Below are 21,519 nucleotides of genomic sequence, written 5' to 3'. Positions count from 1 at the left end.
ATATATAGGTTCAATAAATCAACTCATCGAAGTAAAGTGGTCAATTACATTACGAGTTATCATTGAATAAAGAGAGCACAATGTCACAATAATGATGAAATTTCAGGTGGTCGACCAACCGTTAACATATAACATCATATTTGGTCAACGGCTGATGAAATAACTTAAGGTGACTCTGACTATATTTTGCACGAAAACAAATATTCCCACCCTAAGGGAAATTGGGACATTGTAAATGGACCAACGTTCAACAAGGTAATGCCACACGATGTTGTTATGAACAGTGTGACTCTTAATTACAATTGTAACAAATAGAGAAATACCCAATACCCTTCTAGAGAGACATGCAATATGAAAAATATATACAATTAATAAGACATTGATGAAATTAAAAAACTAAAAAAGTTTGGGCGATAGAAGGGAGATAAGCTAACATGAGAAAGGCCTCTAGATGAGGCGTATCCCTAGTAATGCATTCAAGTTGATTGCTTCAAGGACAGTCACCAAGGTCAGCGACTGATAAGTAGGTAACGTTGAAGGCGGAGTATCAATAGTCAACATAATCAAAACATAATGAGTTGCGACAACTGGCATAAAAGTAATTAGGGGAGTAATCCTTGGAGTAGGAGTCAGTGTTGTTCTGCTTGGTGTAGTAATAGTGCCAACCTCCCCACTAACCTTTTGGTTTTTTAAGAACAGGGTGTCCTCCCTACAAACATTTGCAAAAATATTGTACAAGTCAAATCCACTAGATGCTTTCAAAGATAACCGTCACATATGATACAATCTTATTAATGTTTCTGAGTTTCTAAGCTCACCAAACTCATGTTAGAGTACATCTAGGCTATACCCTAACTTAAAATTAAATTGAATTGTATTAAGAAAATATTCACAATATGAGAGATCCTATTTAAACTCGCTCTTATAAATATATTGTTTTCTATGATTAATGGAGATACAAATAAAGCTATTAGGCATCGCTCTACTAAAACCATCACATTAAACCTCCATCATTAGTGGCTCTCCATATCAAGCACTTTGTGATCCACTACCATAGTCTCCCCCAACACCTCATGTAATTTAATTGTTATAAAAAAGTCCGTTATAAATATAGAAAAAAAAATAGTTATATAATAAAATTTAAACTTGAGACACTTAAGCTTCATTTGTTTTTTTATATAATTTTTTACTCACATCATGGTGAGTTATAAACTAATAACTTATAAAGTTCACTTGGATGAAAATAATAATGTTTGCACGCAATGAGGGGGATGCTAAGACTCCGATCTCCTTCATTCTTTGTCTTTTTTTTAAAATTGATTATATTTTTAATGCTAATGTATTTAAAAATAATAAATGATTTTTATTTTTAAAATCATAATTTAATATATATTTTATTTCAATCTAATATAAAAATTTTGAGTTTGTTTCTACAATCTAAGCTACCATTTAAGTTTCTAATTGAGTTAGTGCTACGAATCAATAGAGCACTAGCTCAGTTAGGAATGTTATGAAAATATCTTTTGTATTTAAAATAAATTATATCATTTTAGTCTTTTTATTAAAAAAACAATTTGGATGTGATGAGATTTAAATCCATACCATTTATGTTGATAAAAACTTAATTTGACCACTTAATAAAAGTTTTATTTTAATTTATTTTATAGACTCTAGGTTTATCTTGCATATATTATTACTTCCATCAATTGTATTTCTATATTATTAGATAAACCCATGATTGAGTCAACTGAACGCTGACTCGATTGGAAAAATTACAAAAATATCATACTATATTTAAAATAAGTTACACTACCATGAGAACACTTTCACCTTTTTTATTTAAAATGAATAACTAGCTCACATATGATGTAATTTGAAGCTATGACACTTTATTTGCATTAATACAACTTTAGCAACACTACTTAATCAAAACTTTATCTTAAAATGTTTTGTAAATTTTATTTTATTATGTATATTTTATTATTTCTATTAATTGTATATATATTTATTTTTTATTTTAATCCATAGATATTTTACATGTATTATTATTAATTAATTTTAAATCATAGATTTTATTATTTATTATATGTTATATATATATATATATATATATATAACACGTGAACTAATTAATATTTTCAATGAAATGTTTAAAAAATTACACGCTACATTTTGCAATGATAGATGCCAAAATCTCACATGCCAATTACCAACTCAAACATTTGCTACTTAAACATAGTGAGGTTTCAGATGCCAGTGAAAAGTATATAGATATGTGGGGGGAAGAAGGACCAATAGATGACACCTAACATGAATGGAATGACTTCCTTCGAAAGTAAACCAAATACGTGGCGCTGGAATTTAAGTTGAAATACTTAATTTGGATTAGCTTTTTTGTTTTTGTTTGTTGGGGAAAATGAGATAAAAAAATTCACCCATCATTTAAAAAAAGAAAAGAAAAGAGAAATAGAGGCATCATGTTGCCCTGCCTTGCTCAGTAGGCTCAACTTCCCAGTAGACTATATATATAAAGGCTATACAATGCACCTGCAATCCGTGGCATTTTCTCAGCGTCTTTTGTCGTAGCAGTAGAATAAAAGGGTGAAATTGAAAAAAACTTGTTTGTTTCATGCGCAGGGCATAATTATTGCATACTTCATCATTGACTTTTAATTCTCGAGTGATCTCCAATGTTTTATTTACTGGTATAAAAACCTCAATATAATAACATATTGAATATCATAAAGTTGGGATTCAGTTCTAAGCAACTGTCAATGGAGCTGAACAAACATCGACTGTAACCAATGTGAACCACGCTCGAAGCAGCCATAAACTACAAGAAAAAAAAACTTGTGCTTTCACTTGCTGTATTCACCAACACAACAAAGAAACGTATGTGATGGTAGAAATTGAAATAAATACCAGAAAAAAATTATACCTGGATTTGGTTGATTTAATTATTAACCAAAACAATAATTTTTTTAAAAATTTATCCATATCTGTAAATAGTAAATAAATCTTATTATGAAAAAATACTACAAAGTCGTGAGTCGTGATCCGGTTCGGAGTGGGACCATTGAGGTCTCCTTTGGGCAAATGAATAGCCCATGAAAGGCCCAACAAGCCCAAATAAACTGAGCTGCTTTTTACAATTCAATTACAAGCGAATCTACTAAGACCCTGATGAAAGCTTTTGACTCAGTCAGCAGTCAGTGCTCCAACAGCTAACCCGAAACTTAAGGGTTAAAAAGCTTGTTTTGTTCTTCGCTATGTTTGGTTTCTTCTTCTTCTTCTAGTTTCTGCTAATTATGCAGTGGCATTTATTTCCACTTACTGATTTGTTTTCGTTTTTGGATTGGATGTGTTGAGGAATGGAAACTGGAAAAGTTGCCTCCAAGTGGAATCCTTCTAACGGCGGCCTTGGCTTTAGGAGGTTCTCTTTCAGTCTTTCCTTCTCCTTTTTTTTATTTATAATAATTTAATTTTTTTCTTTTAGAAAAGTCTGGAATTGTTTTGTTAAGTTTCTCTTCCGAGTTAAAACAATGTCTATTCTAAGCTTCAAAATTATGCAAGTGAGTTTGAACTCCAAAATGGCTATCATTTCGCGTTTGTCGCATATACATCTATGATTAGTCAATTAATAGGTTTTATTAATAAATAAGAGCTCATGAATAATTTTGATTGCCATATTTGAAACTTGGCTTTTGGGATTCAGTTGTTGTTAATGGCGCTGTGCAATTTATTTGATTAAATTGAAGTGCTTATTGTATTATTTTTCTTGTTTATGAATAGTGATTTAGGAGCGTGTAGGATCATTCATGATGTAGGATGTTAAAGGTGTCACCTACTCGTCTCTGTCTCTTTCTAGATATTTCTCACAAGTTCTATCATTTCTATATTTATCCTATAATTAAAATGATAAAAAATCTATTGTATACATCTCTCAGTTCATAAGTGTAGTTTGGAAGCAGCCAATCAAGTAATTAAGTTTATGTATTTCAATTACTTTCCTTGTTCACTCTCTTGGTAATATTATCTTTTTGGCATCTATATTTAGTGACAATTATATTTCATCCCATATAAGTTCACGTTCTTTCATTGTAGTTCTCCCTTAGTTGTTAGTTAAGTTATTATTATTTTTATCAAATGCTCGTTCAATTGTTTTAACAAGTAGTATCATAGTATGGACCATATTCAAGTGTGCTTCTGACATACCTCATTATTCAATGTACTGCTTCTAAGTGAGGTGTCTTTGGTTGTCAGGGTGAGATATATCAGACTCTCACCGGTTGTTTGTGTATATCAAAGATAGTGATTTTGTTTAGCCTCAAATAACGAGGTGTGTGAAAGGCACACTTGATTATGGTTTATACTTTGAGAGCAAGGTGTCGTGTGAATTAGTAGGACATTATGATGCAGGTTTTGCTTGGCAATCATGACACAAGACCATCAACCACAAGATCTGAGGTCCATTATCGTCTTTTGGTGCAGTACGAGATAAAATACAGTGTTGCTATCAAGCACAATAGCCCGAATACAGAGCAGCAGCAACAGTAACAACTCAAAAATGTAGCTGGTTAGTACAACTCTTGAAATATCTAAATCAACCTGTTGACATGCAGTAAAAGATGTATCGTGGCAACCAGTCAACAATTTGGTTGGCAGAGAATTCAGTCTTTCATGCACAGACGAAGTATGTAGCAATAAACTCTCAATATTCGCATGAAAGTACATAGCAGTGAAATTTAGATAAAGTGCATTCAGACGGAAACAAAGTTGCCAATCTGTTTACCAAAGGACTCAATGAACACAAGCTTGAAGAATTTTGCAAATGACTCGGAATGACCTTAAGGGCGATAATGAAAGAGAAAAGTCATTGGGGGGAAAAAAGCTCACTGGTTTCTCTCTCTCTTTCTAGATATTTCTCACAAGGTCTATCATTTCTTATTTCTAGATTTTCCTATAATTAAAATAAATAAAAAATCTATTGCATAACCGACTTATGAAGCCTATAAATAGGCCACGCGTCTCTCGTTTATCAAGTGTAGTGTGTAAGCAACCAATCAAGTAAATGTATGTATTTCAACTACTTTCCTTGTTGGCTTTCTTGGTAACATTATCTTTTTGGCATCCATATTTGGTTGCAATCATATTTCATCCCCTATAAGTTATCGTTCTTTCATTTTAGTCCTCCATTATTTGTTATTTAAGTTATTACATATATACCCTCCATTAGTTGCAATCACATTTCATGCCATATAAATTATCGTTCTTTCATTTTAATCCTCCTTTAGTTGTTATTTAAGTTGTTACATGTATATATATTTGCTCCTTCAATTGTTTTAACATAGGGTATGTTGTCTAAAACTGCATTGGTGTTTTATAGTGATCATAAAAGCTATGAGGGTAATTCTTACATTCTATATGCATAGAGGGTTATGATGTATTTTCTCTTATGGATGACAGAACCATGATCATTTTGTCATGTATTATTTATAGGTTCCATAAGCATTTCCCTTTTTTATTGACTTTTGTAAATAGCACGGTTAAAATGCTGACACTTTTTTGCAGCTTTAATTCTAATTCAGAAGAGCATCAACCAAGAATCTAACACAAAGCGATGTGAATCACCTTTTCTAGATGCTGCTCCACGATAAATCTTTTTCTACCTATGTTTTATAATTGCTGAAATCTCTGTTGTTATTTTTTGCAACTATATGTTTTCAAGTTTTCATTAATATGATAGATTTTTACTTGGTACTATTCATCCTTCATTTTTTTTTCTTTCTTTTAAAGCATTAATATGATGGTTGAATTTTTATACTTTTGATTCTTTTTCCAATTATAAAAGATGAGAACAAAGAGAGGGTTAAACTGGAAACTCCAAGGGAGGTGCATTCTATTGATCCACATATTTCCTTCCATCTCTACTGTTTATTAGGTAGCTTCTAAAGAAGGACAAGGTAAGCAGGGAAATTCTGACTGCAATTGCTTGATATGCACAGCCTGCAATTTTGGATAAAATATCCTTCTATTAATTTGCGGATGAGCAATGCGCAAGCTAGATCAAGCACTCACTCTGATCCTCGTCAGAATCTTCAATGTATAGTCTTTGAAAGGAAACAAGGTTTGTTGTTGTTGTTGTTGTCCCCCCCATAAACTCATATTACCCAGCAATGCATTCTCAGCTTTGATATTAGGATAACTGTAATTTTTTCTTTTGAGGGGGGTGTGGGAGGGGAACTGTTTTGGTAGAAAGTGTCCGACAACTGTTTTCTCTGTGACATTGGAAATATTTTTTGGTTTTGGATGCAAAATTCAGGTGTCTCACGTCTGTGGTCTTTTATCCCTTAAGTTAGTTATCCTTTATTCTTTCTTCACTTCTCTGTATGATTATCCAGTGATCTTATTAATTGCTTTCAACTAACATGATATTTGATAATCTTCTTCTTATGTCTGATCATGTTATCTCCAAGGGGTTGCAAGCCACAACATGAATGCTTTTGTTTGGCTTTGACTAGACTCAGTTCAATTTAATTTAAGCATTATCATGGGCATAAAAGTGGATGACAATTGATAATTCATAATGCTTGTGTGTAAGGCATAAGTTGATATGACAATTTCAATTCCCTTTAACACAAGCATATATAGGATGACAAAAAAGAATCTTGACTATGTACTACTGGTTAAAATTTCATTGTCATACTCATAATTTCTAAGGTTGCTTCATAAGAAGTACAACAGATACATAAACCCTAGCTGAGGTGGTTGTTTTCTTTTTCCTCTCTTTTGGTTACTTGTGATGGCCGCGTTGGTTGTTTGCTTTACTTGCACATAATTGTAAATAAAGAAACATGTTTGTGGCTTCAACGTACCTTGTCTTCCTTGTTTGATCCTTGCATCTTTTCTGTGAGTTTTAACAAGCGAAGCATATACTATGAGGGACTGAGGGCATCTGTTCCTAATACATAGTGATAAAGAAAAATTATTTGAAGGTGAATTTTATACTTTTCAAAAGATTTGGGGAACTTGGTAATGTCCTTTTTTTGATGATTTCGTTCAGTAAAGTTTGACTAGTAACTTCACCGTAAAAACTTAAATGTTGCTATTAGTGTTCTAAGCTGCCTGTTTGGTTTATTCTGCAAACTCACCAACCATTATATATTTTTCTTGTCAATATGTTATTGCTCAAGCTCTTAGTCCACCACTAATAGCAGAGTTGATTCGTATATTTCATCTTATTATTTATGTACCAGCTGAATGTCAGAAACCAAGACCTACCTGCCGCCTTACATGCTCAGGAGTCAACCTCACTGTTAAAAACCATGATAGATGTTGCATTAGTCATATTGGCTAATGCACTAAACAGCATTGTTCTTATGTTTTACAGCTTATTCTTTTCTTTTATTGAAATGTAATGTAATCTGTGCTTGTTCAGTTGTTATTTTCTTTTTTAATTTTCCCAAGTCCATCCACAACTGTGTCAAGTATTCCATTTTTGAAACTAGGACAGTGCAAAGCACTTCTCAAGGGTTCTACTGCTATGTGGATAGAGGAGGGGAATCTAGCAGAGATGCCTTGTAAAAACAGTCAATTTCTGATAAACATGCTTTCACCAAAGCAAGAACAGACAAACATGCTGAGAAACCTATCATACGATGTATTTGGTCATTTTAGCTTTTATATTTTCTTTTAATTGATAAGGAATTGAAAGCTACTGATTTATTTTAATTGATAGGAAATAAAAGGTGCTGATATGTTCTGCAGCCATTCTTTGTGAGTTAAACTTCAAAACCTTTTTATCAGATCATGTAAACCATTACTTGGATCAGGCTAGTTGGAGAAAGGAGTTGAAAGGAAAGGAACAACATCATAGCTTTCTTTTGCATGAACTGGCATCCTATGGTCTTCAGGCTCTTCATGAGCTAGTTTCTTTAGTTCATGACCATGTTAATGGTTCTGATAAAAAATCAACCAGTTTTGTCTAATGAAGAAATTTTTTGATGTGGTCTGCTGACAAATGAGCAAAACAAAACTTTAATGACTGAAACATTTTCATTTACAAGATGATCCAGTGACAAAAATTGACGGGATCCTTGAACCAGGCATCTTTTTGGCTATAGTTCTTGCCATGGTGGTGAGTTGTAATCCCCTCTAAATAATATTTACACTTTTAGCATGTGCTTGGGATTTTTGTTAATGCTATTTTGAATTGGTGCTTATCTAAGTGAGGCTTCTGTCCTGTTTTAACACTTCTGAAAAACTAAATATGAGAAGATTGAGTTCTGCATGAAGGAACTTAAAACAATAGCATGATGAATGGATTACAGGTTACCTATTGGTTGCATTTATTTTTCTACCTTTCTAGTTCTTTTGTTGTTCTTACTTTTTTATTAAGGAATGGTAATCCACTCGCGCGCTGTCAATTTCCAGCACAACTTCCTCCTAACTTGGGAAGCTCTAATACTGCACTTGCTTTCACCAATGGATGCAGAAGTCCTTACATATGAGATAGATAAGCAGAACAAGGAAGAAGATTGGTACATGTTGATTTCTTTTCTTGTTTTCTGATGTAATTATTCTTTTCTAAGGTATGTAATGGTTTTTGGCGTCACTATGTTATTCATATTCATGGTTTTATGAACAGACACTATGAAGTGTTCTATGGTGTTTTGATAATCTATTTGCAGCAATAGATGCCATTCTAAATGGGAAAGAGTCATTTGCTTGCCTGGGGATGCTTTAACCTTGAAGAACCGTTTCTTTCAGAACAGAATATCAGTAGTTATGATTTTATGGTTTCTGAGATTTGAGATGTCATCTTTAATGAGATATTCTTATAAGAAAAACCTTTCTCCTCAATTTCGGGTCTAACAAATGTTTCATTTAACTTCACTTTTCAACTGTGGGTGGGGTGGATGGTTGGGTGGTTTGAACTGATTGGAGGAATAAATGCAATCAGCCTGAACTGCAGTTGGTTACTAAAATCAATCCATCATTGTGGTTTACTGTGATGGGCCTAATTGGAGTTGCATAAAGGTTTAGAAAATTGTTTTCAAGGTTAAAACAAAATAGATGCTTGCTAGGTTAATTGTTTCCATTCTTCCAGCAGTTATAATCTCTGTTGTCTAGCTTCTTCAGTTATGAGGAAAGTGTTGAAAACCCTGTAAATTGCGTGTTTCTTTTTGACAAAGAAGTGGTCACCATTTGATTCTACTTTGTACTGCTCTAGATAGATTATTTCAAATAATGTTACTCTTGGACCATTGTGCCTAATCATATTAATGTTTATTTCCATGCATAGTCATCAGAATTTAGGCTCTACTGGTTATTATTTGGGCTGTCTTTCCTTTCTTACAGCTGGGCAGAACAAATCCAATTTATTTTGAACCTTCATCCTCCCCCGCCCCCCCCACAAAAGAAAAAAAAAAAAGAATAGTCTTTATCTTTCCCTATAGCTGCACTTCTTTTCATTTTGTTCTTTATTCTTTTCCATCATTATTTCCCTAGCAGGAGTGAGTGCCTCATTGCTTTAGCATGTTCTACAATGGCACAGATCAAAATTATGCAGGTTGACTGTAAAATTCTTCCAGGCTGGTCCAATGACATTTTAGTGCATACATTTTGAAGATTTGGAATCTTGCTCTGAGAAAATTGGTGATCCAAAATTAGTAAATTTTGCTGAAATCTGATGCATCCAACCCCATAATATATTAGATTTATAAACATTGCATTCTTAGTCTAACACTTTTATAATGCAGGTATTAAAAAATGTTAGGTTAAATATTTGGAGGCTGGATTTTGAGGCACCAAAACTGTGTGTTGGGCGAGACATTTTGACACATTTTTCTTTATGGAATTGGTCCCATGATGATCTCGGGATTGTAGATTGGTGCATACTCATTTCAGAAGCTTTCTGTCGCAATCAGTACTTTTACATGTGAGTCATCAACAATTTTATAGAATATGAACCATCATTAGTGCAGCATATCTCAGTTATGCTTAGATGCTGTATGATTTAAATTACAAAACTCTTTTGTTTCCTTATCTGAATGTTCCATTAAGACTGTATAGGTTGCATAAACAACAATTTTAGGAAGAAACTCTCGTGCATAAACTAGATGAAAATGGTAAGCACAATGTGGGTTCTGTTAATTAGCTTGAGATGAATATGTACTCAATTGATCCTTGAATTGCATTGAGGAGAAGGAAGTAGAGGTAGAGCAGTCTTCCTATAAGTGGTAAACTACCAACACACGCAATAAAACCAATCTGCATTATTTTGTCTTTTAGAATGACCATGGAGATTGCTATAATGCTGGGGAATTAGAAATGAGTATACATTAGTGTCTTTGATTTAGGTGCCTCTCTTATGACAGTCTTTTGCTAAGCTTCTATTAGCTAAATTCATAAAGTTTTTATGGATGAAAATAAAAAAGAATTGATGAAAATGGGATTTAACAGTAAATGCCTTAAGCAGCAGTGGATAAAGATGCTATTATGATTATTATTATTATTATTATTATTATTATTATTATTATTATTATTTAGAATGAAGAAACCATGCAAGTATCTATTTCATGTATTCATTGTAGTGCAAATGTTAATATCGAGGGGGGTGTGGAAAAAGAGGGGATTTTGCAGCAGAAGGTAAAAGAAAAGAAAAGAAAAGAAAAGAAAAGCATAATAAAAATAAAAAAGAGAAGCGTTTGGTAATTATTAGGACTGGAAGGGTGAAAGTAAGGTTTGTTGAGATGAGATTCCCTCATGGAAGGTGACATAAGCAGAGTGGTATTTGAGAGAGGAAAGGGGAATAGAAGAGAAGCTTTTGGTTTGTCTGATTGTGTAGCAGAGTGAGATTTTAAATAAAAAGAAAAAAAAGAGGCAGTCTTTTTTAGTAGGCAAATGGGATATATATTGTACCTTAACCCTGCAACTCTCACATATACTTTCTAAAAGCTTGGGGATAATACCCATAAGCACTGAATTTCCACTTTCATTAATCCCAAGGCTCCTCTCGGCTTTTCTTTCTCTCTTTGGTTGAATATTTTAACATGGATTGTTAGAATCTTTTTTTTTTCCTTAGTAACTGGTTAAAGTTGTTAAAGAGTAGGTAATGGATTCGATTGATTCCCTAACAATTGACTCATACACCATTTGTTACTAAGCAAAAGTTGAGCTTCTCTCTTTAACCTCACTTTGGTGCTTTTACCTATTTGTAGTACTAATAATCTGTGTGTAGACCGAGCCAGTGTAAAAGCAAGATCTCAAACATGCAGATACAGGGAAAGAAACTGAGTTGGGATCAAGCACTTAGATTTAAGTTCTTGAATTTCATTTTTGAACTTCAAATTATATTTGAGATGACTCGATTCAACATTTGATAAAAAAAATTGTTTTTGTTCTCACGTTTGATTTTATTCAAACTCAATTATTTGAATCGAAATTTTTGTATGATAATTGAAATAATATAAAAAACCTGATTTAAGTTCTGGAGTTACTTGTAACAAACATATGATTTTTCAAATTTGATTTGCTCGATAGGGTCAATTCGATAATTGATGAGATCAAATTCAAAATTTTATGTTGAAGCAAAGCAAATGGATTGGATTAGTTTGTGATTCAATCATAGCAAGCAGGGAGAAGAGGCCAACATGTTATAAATGCGAACGTAATATAATGAATGTTGAGCAGCCAGCCAAAAGCTGTTGGATATGGGGACGTGCACAGAAATTGATAAAAGGCCTTCAAGGGAAAAAAAAAAGTGACTGAAATGTTGATCCAAACTTTGAAGGTTTTAGGGAGCATCTTTTTCATAACCGTTGACATTTGTTTCCCTCTTCATCTTTTGGTCATGTAAGTAGCGGACCACCAACACACCAACTGCACAATTTCACACACCACTCAACTTCGCAGACCTTTTCACTCGTCACGCTTGCAACATGTCTTTACACAGCCTCTTTACCAAAAGCCTACTTAAGTTTCGTATTATATTATTCGAAAAAAAAGAGAGAAAGAAATCATTGGAAATTGATTTCACATTAGTATTTAATAGGTTTTCTAAGTGTGATGGCTAGCTGAGGTGGAAATAAGAAAAAACTGATGTGATTGATTTTGAGAATTAGCAAACTACTTCAACACTATAATAATGGTGTGGTCTGTTTGGTTATATTCTATAATTTAATTTAATGTCTAATTTTATTAGTATAAAAATCTACAATTCAAATTCGACATTGATTAAAAATAATTGAATATAAAAATTGGGTTTATTTAGTAGATAAATTAACTAATTAAATTCTAAATGTGAGAATGAATTGAGCCATCCTAGTCGTGGATGTAAATGATGTTCAAATTGGAAACTATCTCTTTAATATAGGTTAGTCAAGAGATATCGGGTAATTGGGTATTATTATTTATCAAGACGTTGCTTTCGTGGCTCCTCCTATTGGACCTAACTTTTGTATCATCTCTCTAGAAAAAAGATGGACAGAACCTGCATTATTATCAGTTAATTAATTCAGATACAGGCTGCTGCTATGCAAATATTAAATATTTAATACTCACAGACATCCAAATTCAGGGTTACGTATCATGGTTCATGTAGGATCACCCAATTTCTTGATGAATGACAAATAATGATTATTCATTATTATACATTACAAACATTTAAACTATCGTTTTCCATTGGGTATTTAAAAAGAAATGGGGGGAATTAGTGATGAGCATTCGTGTTGGTAGCTGTGTCCTCTTTTTGTTGTAAATGAAGGGTACAATTGTAATTGGCGTGCATGCATGACAAGTATGGCAATTTCCATGAAACGTGTAGGGTCGGCATCATTGAGAGAGAGAATAGTCGCATTATCACATGCAAGAAAGAGCAAAGACCGAAGAATATTCTTTCCTTTACTTGGTTTCTTAGGAACCCAAAAGTTTAGTCACCATGTCCCTTGAATATATACATAGCAACTTAAAATATTAATCGTGGCTATAAATCTTAATTTTCAAGTAGTTTCCTGTCGAGAGAGAATCGACAGTCGAACTTATCATTGACTTATCGAGCTAAGAGCTTGTTATCGACAAAATTTCCAAGATATTTTCATAGGATATTCAATTTTTGCTGGTTATAGCTAGTAAAAAATTAAACTTCAAACTTATTGATGGCTAATTCACAAACCATTCGTCTTTTTTCTCCATCTTTCAACCCAAAAAGTCGACCTGACATAGATGCTCAAGATGAATGCAACTTATAAATTTTAAAAAAGAAGAGCAGAAAATAAAATAAAGTAGAAATGGGATTTTTTGTTTCTACCTTAGTTTCTCTCGAATTGGTTATAATAATAAATATGATTCATGTCATGGAGAAGGCAGAAAATAAAGTTTGAGAGGCATTTACATAAATGGTTTTACATTTGACGCACAATTTTTTTCCAACTTGTAAAAATACAAAAATGCCACTACCATCATCCATTCATACACACATACATTTTTTTTCCTAATTAAATAAAGGATTCTGACCTTCATGAAACATGTTTGCCACCATTAAACATTAATCCAAACATCAAGAGAAGACAAAACAATTTAACAAATGCAAATAAATTACTTAAAATTTCTTTTCTTTCCCCGCCCCCGGGGGGGGGGGGGTTTGAAGAGGAGAAGCTGGCTAACTACGTACTCTAAGGATTATACGTCGCCCTTATAGGGAAGGGCATTGTTGTCATTCTAAAGGGCTCTCTAAATTATTATTTTCCCTTTTTTTTATTCATTTTTTTTTAACAATCACCCCAGGTTTCCGAAGTAGCGGCGTAGGGCTCAGGGAATCCAAAACCTTGGGGCCTCAACAGGGGTTGGCCTCTCTCAAAGTGCTGCAACTCCACTCCCCCGGTGTAGCTTAATACATCTCTCGGGTTCATGCTAAGGTTAACGTTCCCATTGCCACCTTGATTGTCCCTGGTCAATCCTAGAAAGTCCCTGGTGAAACGGTCGCTGCTCTTTTGCCACGTGGCCAGGTCTGCAGCCGTGAAACCCGAGAAATCTGGGTATAAATGAGTCGCCATGCTGTAGTAATAATTGTTGTTCTTTATCTGCGTGGCGGTGGCACCAGTGGTGGTAGCCTTTTGAAGGAGTGCAGTGGCTGACAACTGAGGAGTGGCCGACGTGGCAGCAGCATTGGAGGGAGGATTGTTGCTGACGTGGAGGCTTTGGAAAGGTGAGGTGAACAGGGCCTTTGGAGGCGGGAGTGGCGGTTCTTGGAAGTATGGCGTGAGATGGTGAGACTCGGGCTTGACTTGAAGTGGGCCATTAGGGTTAGGGTTAGAGGTTTGAATAGGGTCCCATGGGTTTTGGAAAGGGAAAAGCGAAGATGGGTTGAGAGCTGGATTTGCGGCGGCGGCAAGTTGGTTGGCAGAGAGTCTTGCACTTTCTTCAGCCAATGCATCGCAAAACGCTCTGTGAGTTATGAAGCTGTCCTTCCTGCACGAGTTTCACAAGCCTTCATCCTTTTGACTTGATCATTAATAATATATGATTAAGCAATAATAATCTGTAATTTGCATTAACCAGCAAAGGATCATGTGAGGAAATGAATCAAACAGTTGTGAAACAAAGAGAAAGTGAAGGTGGGATTTTGACAGAAGAGAGGAATAGAAAGAAAGCTAAAAGAAAAGTATAAGCCTAGGATCGTGCATGCGCATTGGATAGACTTAAAATGTCATAAAGTTTACAGAAAGATAAAGGAGAAACTACCTTTGTTGGTCAAATGTAAAGGTCAAGTGAAAGAGAGACATATGGACGGCAGTGAACTGATGTGTATGCATGGCAAAGATGGCTCAAATTTTCAAGAACTTGATAAAAATCATGATGGAAAGCTAGTGCTCTTTCATGCATGTACACAAAGATATGCAATTGAAGCATGAATCTAATAGATGGAGGGGAAAACAAAATCAAAATCAGCAACAGATATTTTTGCAGATTTATCAGTTTTACATCATGATGAAAAAAGTTCAGAGTTTCAGTGATTTCTGCAAGTTAATAATGGCATACTACATGAAAATTTTCGTCACGGATTTCTCAAACTATGAAATCCCAAAAGCAATTATTAAACTTCTTTTGCTTTTTCTTTGGATATATCCATCATTGTTTTTGAGACTGCAGTCCCATTCCATTACAATCTAATCAACGGGAAACACACAGGGTAAAAGATTGCATGAGTTTGGTCTGATAAAAATCCATGTTTATTAGAATGAATAATGTGTAATATTCCCTTTTCATTAAATATAATGGGTGTTCAAAACTAAGATTATCCTACAGAATATGATGAATGTTCCTTATCGTTTAACTATCTAGTTTAATTTTTTTTCAGATAAGAACATGGCATCTGGTTCAGATTTCAGAGATATATTGCTTTCAGTTTCTCTTGCAAGGGTTACCCAGTAACAGACACTTGTCTTTAATGGTGTCCATTTCGATGAAACGTAACCTGGCACTGCATTTAAGTTCCAGATATGTTCCATGCATAGCTTACCGACTCTTGTGTAAGAGAAACAACTACAAGAAAACAAAAACCTCGACCCCCCTCTAAACAAACAAACAAAAACGGCCCTAAAGACACAAAAGACTTCCCACATGAAACTAAAGACCAAGAGTTGTATGAATCCTCCATTGAAGTCCAAAGGGATGAATGGTAAATAAAAGAGATAAAAGAAAAAGTGATCAAACATTTCAATTAAGTGTTTTTTTTTTGTTGGGAGAAAAAAAAAGGATAAAAAGAGATATACCTTGAGAAAAGGGTTCCGCAATCACATCTGTATTCTCTTGTTCCACAGGTCTTAGAATGAGCCTTCCAATCTGATTGAACGGCATAGATCTTGGAGCATTTCTCACACTTCCATTTTTTCTCTCCATGTTTTCTGCAATAGTGTTTCTTGATGCCAGTAAGATCACCTAAAGCCCTTGAAGGATGGTGGTGGACACATGTAGGCTCAGGGCAAACATAGGCTTTCTTTTTGACCTCTTTGCTGTTTCTTTGCTTCAGCTTCCATGGAAGGTTATGTCCTCTTCTATGAAGCTGAAGGTTCTGATCTCTCTGGAAACCTTTGTTACAGATCTCACATATAAATCTGTTGGTAGCCAATAGCGTCTTTGGAGATAAAGCAATCACTTCAGCATCTGGGTCTGTAATAGAAAAAAAACTATTAAAGACCAAAACATGAAGCCTAAATAGAAACACCGGAAGAGATAAGAAGAAAGTAGTACCAGGGTTTCCAGGGAGGCTTCTTTTCTTCTTAATTTTCTGTGGCAGCTGCTGGTGAGTAACAATAGGATTTAAGCCACCAAAGTCTTGAACTCTAGTACCAGAAGAAACATTAGCTTCCTCAGACAAAGAAGTAGAATTGGACATAGTTGCAGCAGGAAACATGCCTGAGAAGAAGAAGAAAACTCCAAAGAAAGAAAAACAAGAGAAAACCCCAGAAAAACGAGTCTGATACCCTCTCTTTGTTTTGTTTTGATTTGATATGTTGTTCAAAGAGTGACCACTTTTGCACCTTTGAAAGGAACAACCAAGAAAGACCAAAGGGGTCGGTCAGAAATATAGAATCCCCCAGCTCTGGTGACACAAACTAAACACATACAGCTTTGTTAATGAACAGGTGGCAGTGACATGTAGATACAGGAAGGCATCACTCGTTGGGTGGCAAAAGCACAATCTCGTGAACAGATGATGATGGGTTATTCTCCAAGTCGCTATCTACCCATGGATTACTCTGAACAACCTGCCAACGCAATCCATATATATATCTGTCTTTCCTGTATATCTATTATCTGTTTCTTAGAAAAACCACCAAGAGCTGAGAATTGCTCTCCTCATGCAATCAAAACATGAGGAAATGAAGACAATAAAAATGGGTTTTTTTTCTATTAACCTCCACTACCTTAGAACCCTCTTCATTTGTGTGTATATAAGGGTTCACAGATATATAGATTGAGGGAGTAAGTAAGAGAGAATATTATAAGAGAGGAAGTTTCAGTGGCAGGGTAGAGTGCAGGAGGTGATGATTAAAGTGGCAGACTAAGGAGAGATTAGAGAAGGGGTGATAAAATTACACCCCAAAAATATTAAAATATATAAATTTCCAGGGTAGAAAAAGCAACCCAAAGGGAAAAAAATCTTAGAACTAATAAAAAGGAAGGAAAGAGAAAAGAGGCAGCTCAAAGCAAGGACTAGGAAGTATCACTCAGCCCACTTGATTCGGATTTTTCTTTTTGGTACTAAAATTCTCTCAATTATTATTTTAATAATAATTTGTTTTCTGAACTCAGACGTCGCATCGGCACTTTCTAAATATTTTTCTTTTGTTCCAATTATAAAATACCCAAACCATTTGAATGGAATGATAATATTAAAACGAGGCATTGCATTACTTACCACAAGATGATCATTTTAGAACAATGATCAGAAATTTAAAAAAAGCTTCGAGGGGGTGATAAAGGCAAAGGGCTAGCTTGAGAAATAGCCTTTTCCAATACCCCCCTCAACTAACATGATTAATCAATTGATTGACTCTCATCACCTTTTAAACCTGGCATTGTTAGTAGATTGAATGGGTAATGTAAAAGCAACTCATATTTTCCAAAAATTAATTTTAGTAGCTTGACTGCATCATGTCCACATTGATGCTCAAAAACTATATATCTTAGATTGAGTTTGTGGAATCTTAATGAATATCTTTTACAAAATTAGTTCCAAAATGCATGTGTTTGATGATTTTTATCCCCTTTTTGTCTTTCTTTCTTTTGTTACATTACTCTCTTACAAAGTGCTCAAGCAAACCCCACCAAAGGGGAATTTGGAAGGCCTCTCTTCTTTTTTCTCCTTTATGTAACTTTAGTTATTCCAAACCTAAATGTAAAGCATGGGGAGATAGCATCAAATTGACCATTCTATCCCCTTAATTAATTTGTCGCAACCAGCTGGTAGTATCTTAGCTTTGATTATTTTGGTTTATTAATGGATATAAAAATAATGCATGTAAAATATAAGGAGGATTCTCTTCCTTAGAGGGCATGCGTGGGCATTGGCAGCAGATCTTAGTCCGAACTATGACTTAGAGACAGGGGCAGAGGCAGAGGGAGCAAAAGCAAACCATGCAAACCAATCCCCATATATATTAATTATCATAAAAAATAGAGACGTGTGTAAGAGATAGGACCCATTTTTGCATTTCGAGAGACCCTTATGAAACAATTAGATATACCATATTATATGCATATCTTCTTCTTCTTACACATTAATTACTTTGGAATACTATGGGCAGGGGGTTGTTCTCATATCCGAACTTTGAGTGAGATTCATAATAATTATTTATATACGCGTGGTCATTGATTCACCTTGCGTCTCTTCTTGGTATGTATCCTATTGCCACAACTTAACAAACTACATGTACTCGTCATCTCTCCAATTAATTAATGTGGAGTTTTCTCACTAATAAAAGCCATCAAGCTAATCTAAAATACGTTAATAATTAGTAAGATTTAAGAATGCAGATGTTATATATCTGAATTATTTTTTGACTGTCCAAGGTAGCTAAAATCTTCCTTCTCGTAAATAAAACAAATAACAGCCAAAAAGAAAAAGGATTTGTTGGGACAAGAAGTTTGGCTTGAATATAGGCTTTATGACTGGTAATTGGGCAAAAAGATATATATATCGAGAGAAAGGAAAATGGAAGCCCCATTTGGCTGACTTGTTATAAAATCTTGAACTGGTAGGTAGAGGACAAAGTTGGAATAGGGTGGTCTTTGCTCTAATGTTAGTCTGCTAGTCTTTTTGGAAGCCTAACTTAATATATTGAAAATAAAGATTCGACTTTAAAATCTTGACTACAAACAAGTGCCTAAAAACATTAATGCTAACGAACCAATTGGACCAATTCAAAGTTTGGGTTTTCAAGTTTTTTTAACAAAGAAAATCCCACCAATTAGGGTGCAGGGATTGCCACATGCTCATAGGCAACTGGCCAAAATCCCAACAACACAAATAAAAGAAACTTTTAGCTTTCCAAGCTATTCTTGTATTCATGCAGAGTTATGATAACCATCTAATTATAGTCTTTCTATTGGCAATTCATTTTAGTAAAATATTTCTACACACACACATATATATATTGCTCTGTTTTGAATGTGTAGAGAATAGGGATTGGGAAAGAATGGCAAAGCCTAGTTGCAAAGGGGGGAGGTGGGGGGGTCCATGCCTGATTCACGGGTTCCTTCTATTACCAGATTCTCGCATGCAGTTTTGGCTCACTTGCCGTGCAACAACACAAACAAGGTTTACTCAAAATTTGAGCTTTCCTCTCCGTTTTCGTGGAAATTTTGTTATCATACTCTCGTGTGTACTCTTTATGTAACCAAGATTCTGTTACCCAAACTCAGCTATTTTTATTTTAACTTATATAATAAGCTCAAAGCATCGAATGTCACATGAACGGGATATAAAAAAAAGGATTGGGATTCAGTAGTCAGCGCAATAGCGTTGGGGCGAGTATGAGGCAGCAGGTTTGTTTGGTGGCATACAAAAAACAGGAGTCCCAAGATTAAAGAAGGTCCCTAAAACCAGTAGGCTTCAGAGGTGAAGTCGGACTGAAAGAGGTGGCCTTAAATTTTAGAGCCCAAACAGAAGGTAGGGCTGATTTATATGGGTACGAAGGCGGGGCCGAGGACGATAGGACAGGGCCCACATTGAGTTCTACTAAATGAGTCAGGTCTCACGAGAAAGCTAAACAGATAGCCCTCTTCTTAACTATTTATTTTTTCTTCTTTTACGAAAAAAAAAAAACGACAGTTTCTGTTGGCAGTCACGACTCACGAGCGCTGACTTTTTTTACAGTTGGACTCCAGCCTTTGTGTTCGATAAAAAGTATAAATAGTCTCATTTTCAGAAAAAAATGAAACCTATATTTTAATGAATCACCACTCGACAGATTAAAAAAACAAAATTAGAAGACAAAAAATATTCTTGCAGTTATACTATGATGGTATAATTAAATTATACAAATAACGTATATTCTTTTTGTCTATTGTCGAAACCACCCCTTGATTTAAAAAATTTAATATTTAAGAAAAGGAGGAAATCGACTTTTGAAAAATAAATGCATGGAGTCGCCACCGACCCTTTTGTTTTGGTGTGATCGGATCACTTAAGAATTTGGTTATTTTAATAAAACATTTTTGGTTTACTAAAATAACAGTTCTGGTCTACGAGAATATGAGAAAACAGGCTTGGGAGTCGGTTACGTATAAGGAAGGATTAGCACCCTCATTACGCCCAAAATTGGTACCAAATTGATTAAATACTGTCCTTATGTCTAAAATTAAAAATATTTTTGAAATGTGGTTCTTTTTTTATAACAGTTGAATAACTCAAGTTGATTGTCAAAATCTTCTTGTTTCGACGTCCGAAAGTTTATAATTTGAAATTAACAAAAGGATGCCCAACTATTTGGTCCAACAAAAGAATTGAAACCTAGCACAGTAGGACACGATTCCTCGAATTTTCGAACTTCGAACATTGCCTCACCTTAGAAAATACGAGTGAAATTCCGAAGGGATCTTCGATTGTTTTGAGCAAATGAATAAGCGCAACCCAGCACAATAGGGCTCGATTCTCACATCGCCAAACATCGAACATCGCCTTCATTTTGAAAAGTTTTTAATAAACATGAATGCAAACCTAAAGGAATATTCGATTGTTTTAAACAAACGAGAAATCACAACCCAGCACGATAGGGCACGATTCTCAAATTGCCAAACACTGAGTATTACTTTCGTTTTAAAGGATTTTTAGAAGACCTGAGTGAAATTTTGAAGGGATATTTGATTATTTTAAACAATCAAAATTGCAACCCAACACGTTAGGGCACGATTCCAAAAATTGCCAAATATCGTATATCGCCTTCGTTTAAGGCATTTTAAAAGACATGAGTGAAATTTTGAAATGATATTCGATTGTTTTGAGCAAACGCGAAGTTGCAACCCAACACGTTAGGGCACGATTTCGCGAATTGTTAAATATCAAATCTCATCTTCGTTTTAAAGAATTTTTGAATGAATGATTATAAAGCTAGCTTAAGACGTATTAATTCGACTCGAAATAAGACGAAATTAATCGTAAAAATTTGGATTTTATAGAATCGCATCTCAAAAACCAAGTGAAAAACGATGATATGAGGTAATAGGTGTACGCATAAGATACGACTATGGAAGAGTGGAGGCAATACGATTTATTTGACCAACTACCAAACACTTACAACTAAGTACAATTAGCTTGGAAATATAGCTCAATCTCAATCATGCATGGAGAATAATTGACATGGCAATAATGAACAAATAAATAATGCAACGACAGCATGCATGGGTGAACAATAAATGGTATAATAATACATAAGAAGGCGAATTAATAATGTGCAACCAATATACATGAAATAATATAAAACAATTTCCCCATAATGTACCAAACAAAATAAA

General features: G+C 34.4%; 1 protein-coding gene and 1 long non-coding RNA gene across 3 annotated transcripts; one reads left to right on the top strand and one right to left on the bottom strand.

Moving 5' to 3' along the window:
* Nucleotides 1-3,165: 3,165 nt before the first annotated feature.
* Nucleotides 3,166-10,295, top strand: LOC108471177 (uncharacterized). 2 transcript variants are annotated; one of them, XR_008274708.1, is made up of 3 exons: nucleotides 3,166-3,433; nucleotides 4,420-8,137; nucleotides 8,434-10,295. It is a non-coding gene; the product is annotated as an uncharacterized LOC108471177 (long non-coding RNA). The 2 variants fall into 2 exon arrangements; XR_001869465.2 differs by lacking the exon at nucleotides 8,434-10,295 and having other exon boundaries at nucleotides 4,420-4,576; nucleotides 5,572-5,763.
* Nucleotides 10,296-13,388: 3,093 nt separating this feature from the next.
* LOC108470795 (protein indeterminate-domain 12-like) lies at nucleotides 13,389-17,274 on the bottom strand. The gene is made up of 3 exons (XM_017772270.2): nucleotides 16,252-17,274; nucleotides 15,774-16,170; nucleotides 13,389-14,469 (listed from the first exon to the last, which is right to left on the bottom strand). The coding sequence occupies exons 1-3, from the start codon at nucleotides 16,412-16,414 to the stop codon at nucleotides 13,770-13,772; spliced, it is 1,260 nt and encodes a 419-aa protein (XP_017627759.1). The 5' UTR covers nucleotides 16,415-17,274; the 3' UTR covers nucleotides 13,389-13,769.
* Nucleotides 17,275-21,519: the final 4,245 nt, after the last annotated feature.

Source organism: Gossypium arboreum, chromosome 11 (genome assembly GCF_025698485.1).
Source record: "Gossypium arboreum isolate Shixiya-1 chromosome 11, ASM2569848v2, whole genome shotgun sequence".
NCBI classification, from domain to species: domain Eukaryota; kingdom Viridiplantae; phylum Streptophyta; class Magnoliopsida; order Malvales; family Malvaceae; genus Gossypium; species Gossypium arboreum.
This window is presented reverse-complemented; position numbering and strand designations above follow the sequence as displayed.

Coding starts and splice junctions, on each gene's coding strand:
- LOC108470795 (XM_017772270.2), bottom strand. CDS start 16,414: ATGTTTCCTGCTGCAACTATGTCCAATTCTACTTCTTTGTCTGAGGAA. Junction 16,171..16,251: donor AAGCCTCCCTGGAAACCCTG/GTACTACTTTCT, acceptor TTTCTATTACAG/ACCCAGATGCTGAAGTGATT. Junction 14,470..15,773: donor TGCGGAACCCTTTTCTCAAG/GTATATCTCTTT, acceptor AAACTCGTGCAG/GAAGGACAGCTTCATAACTC.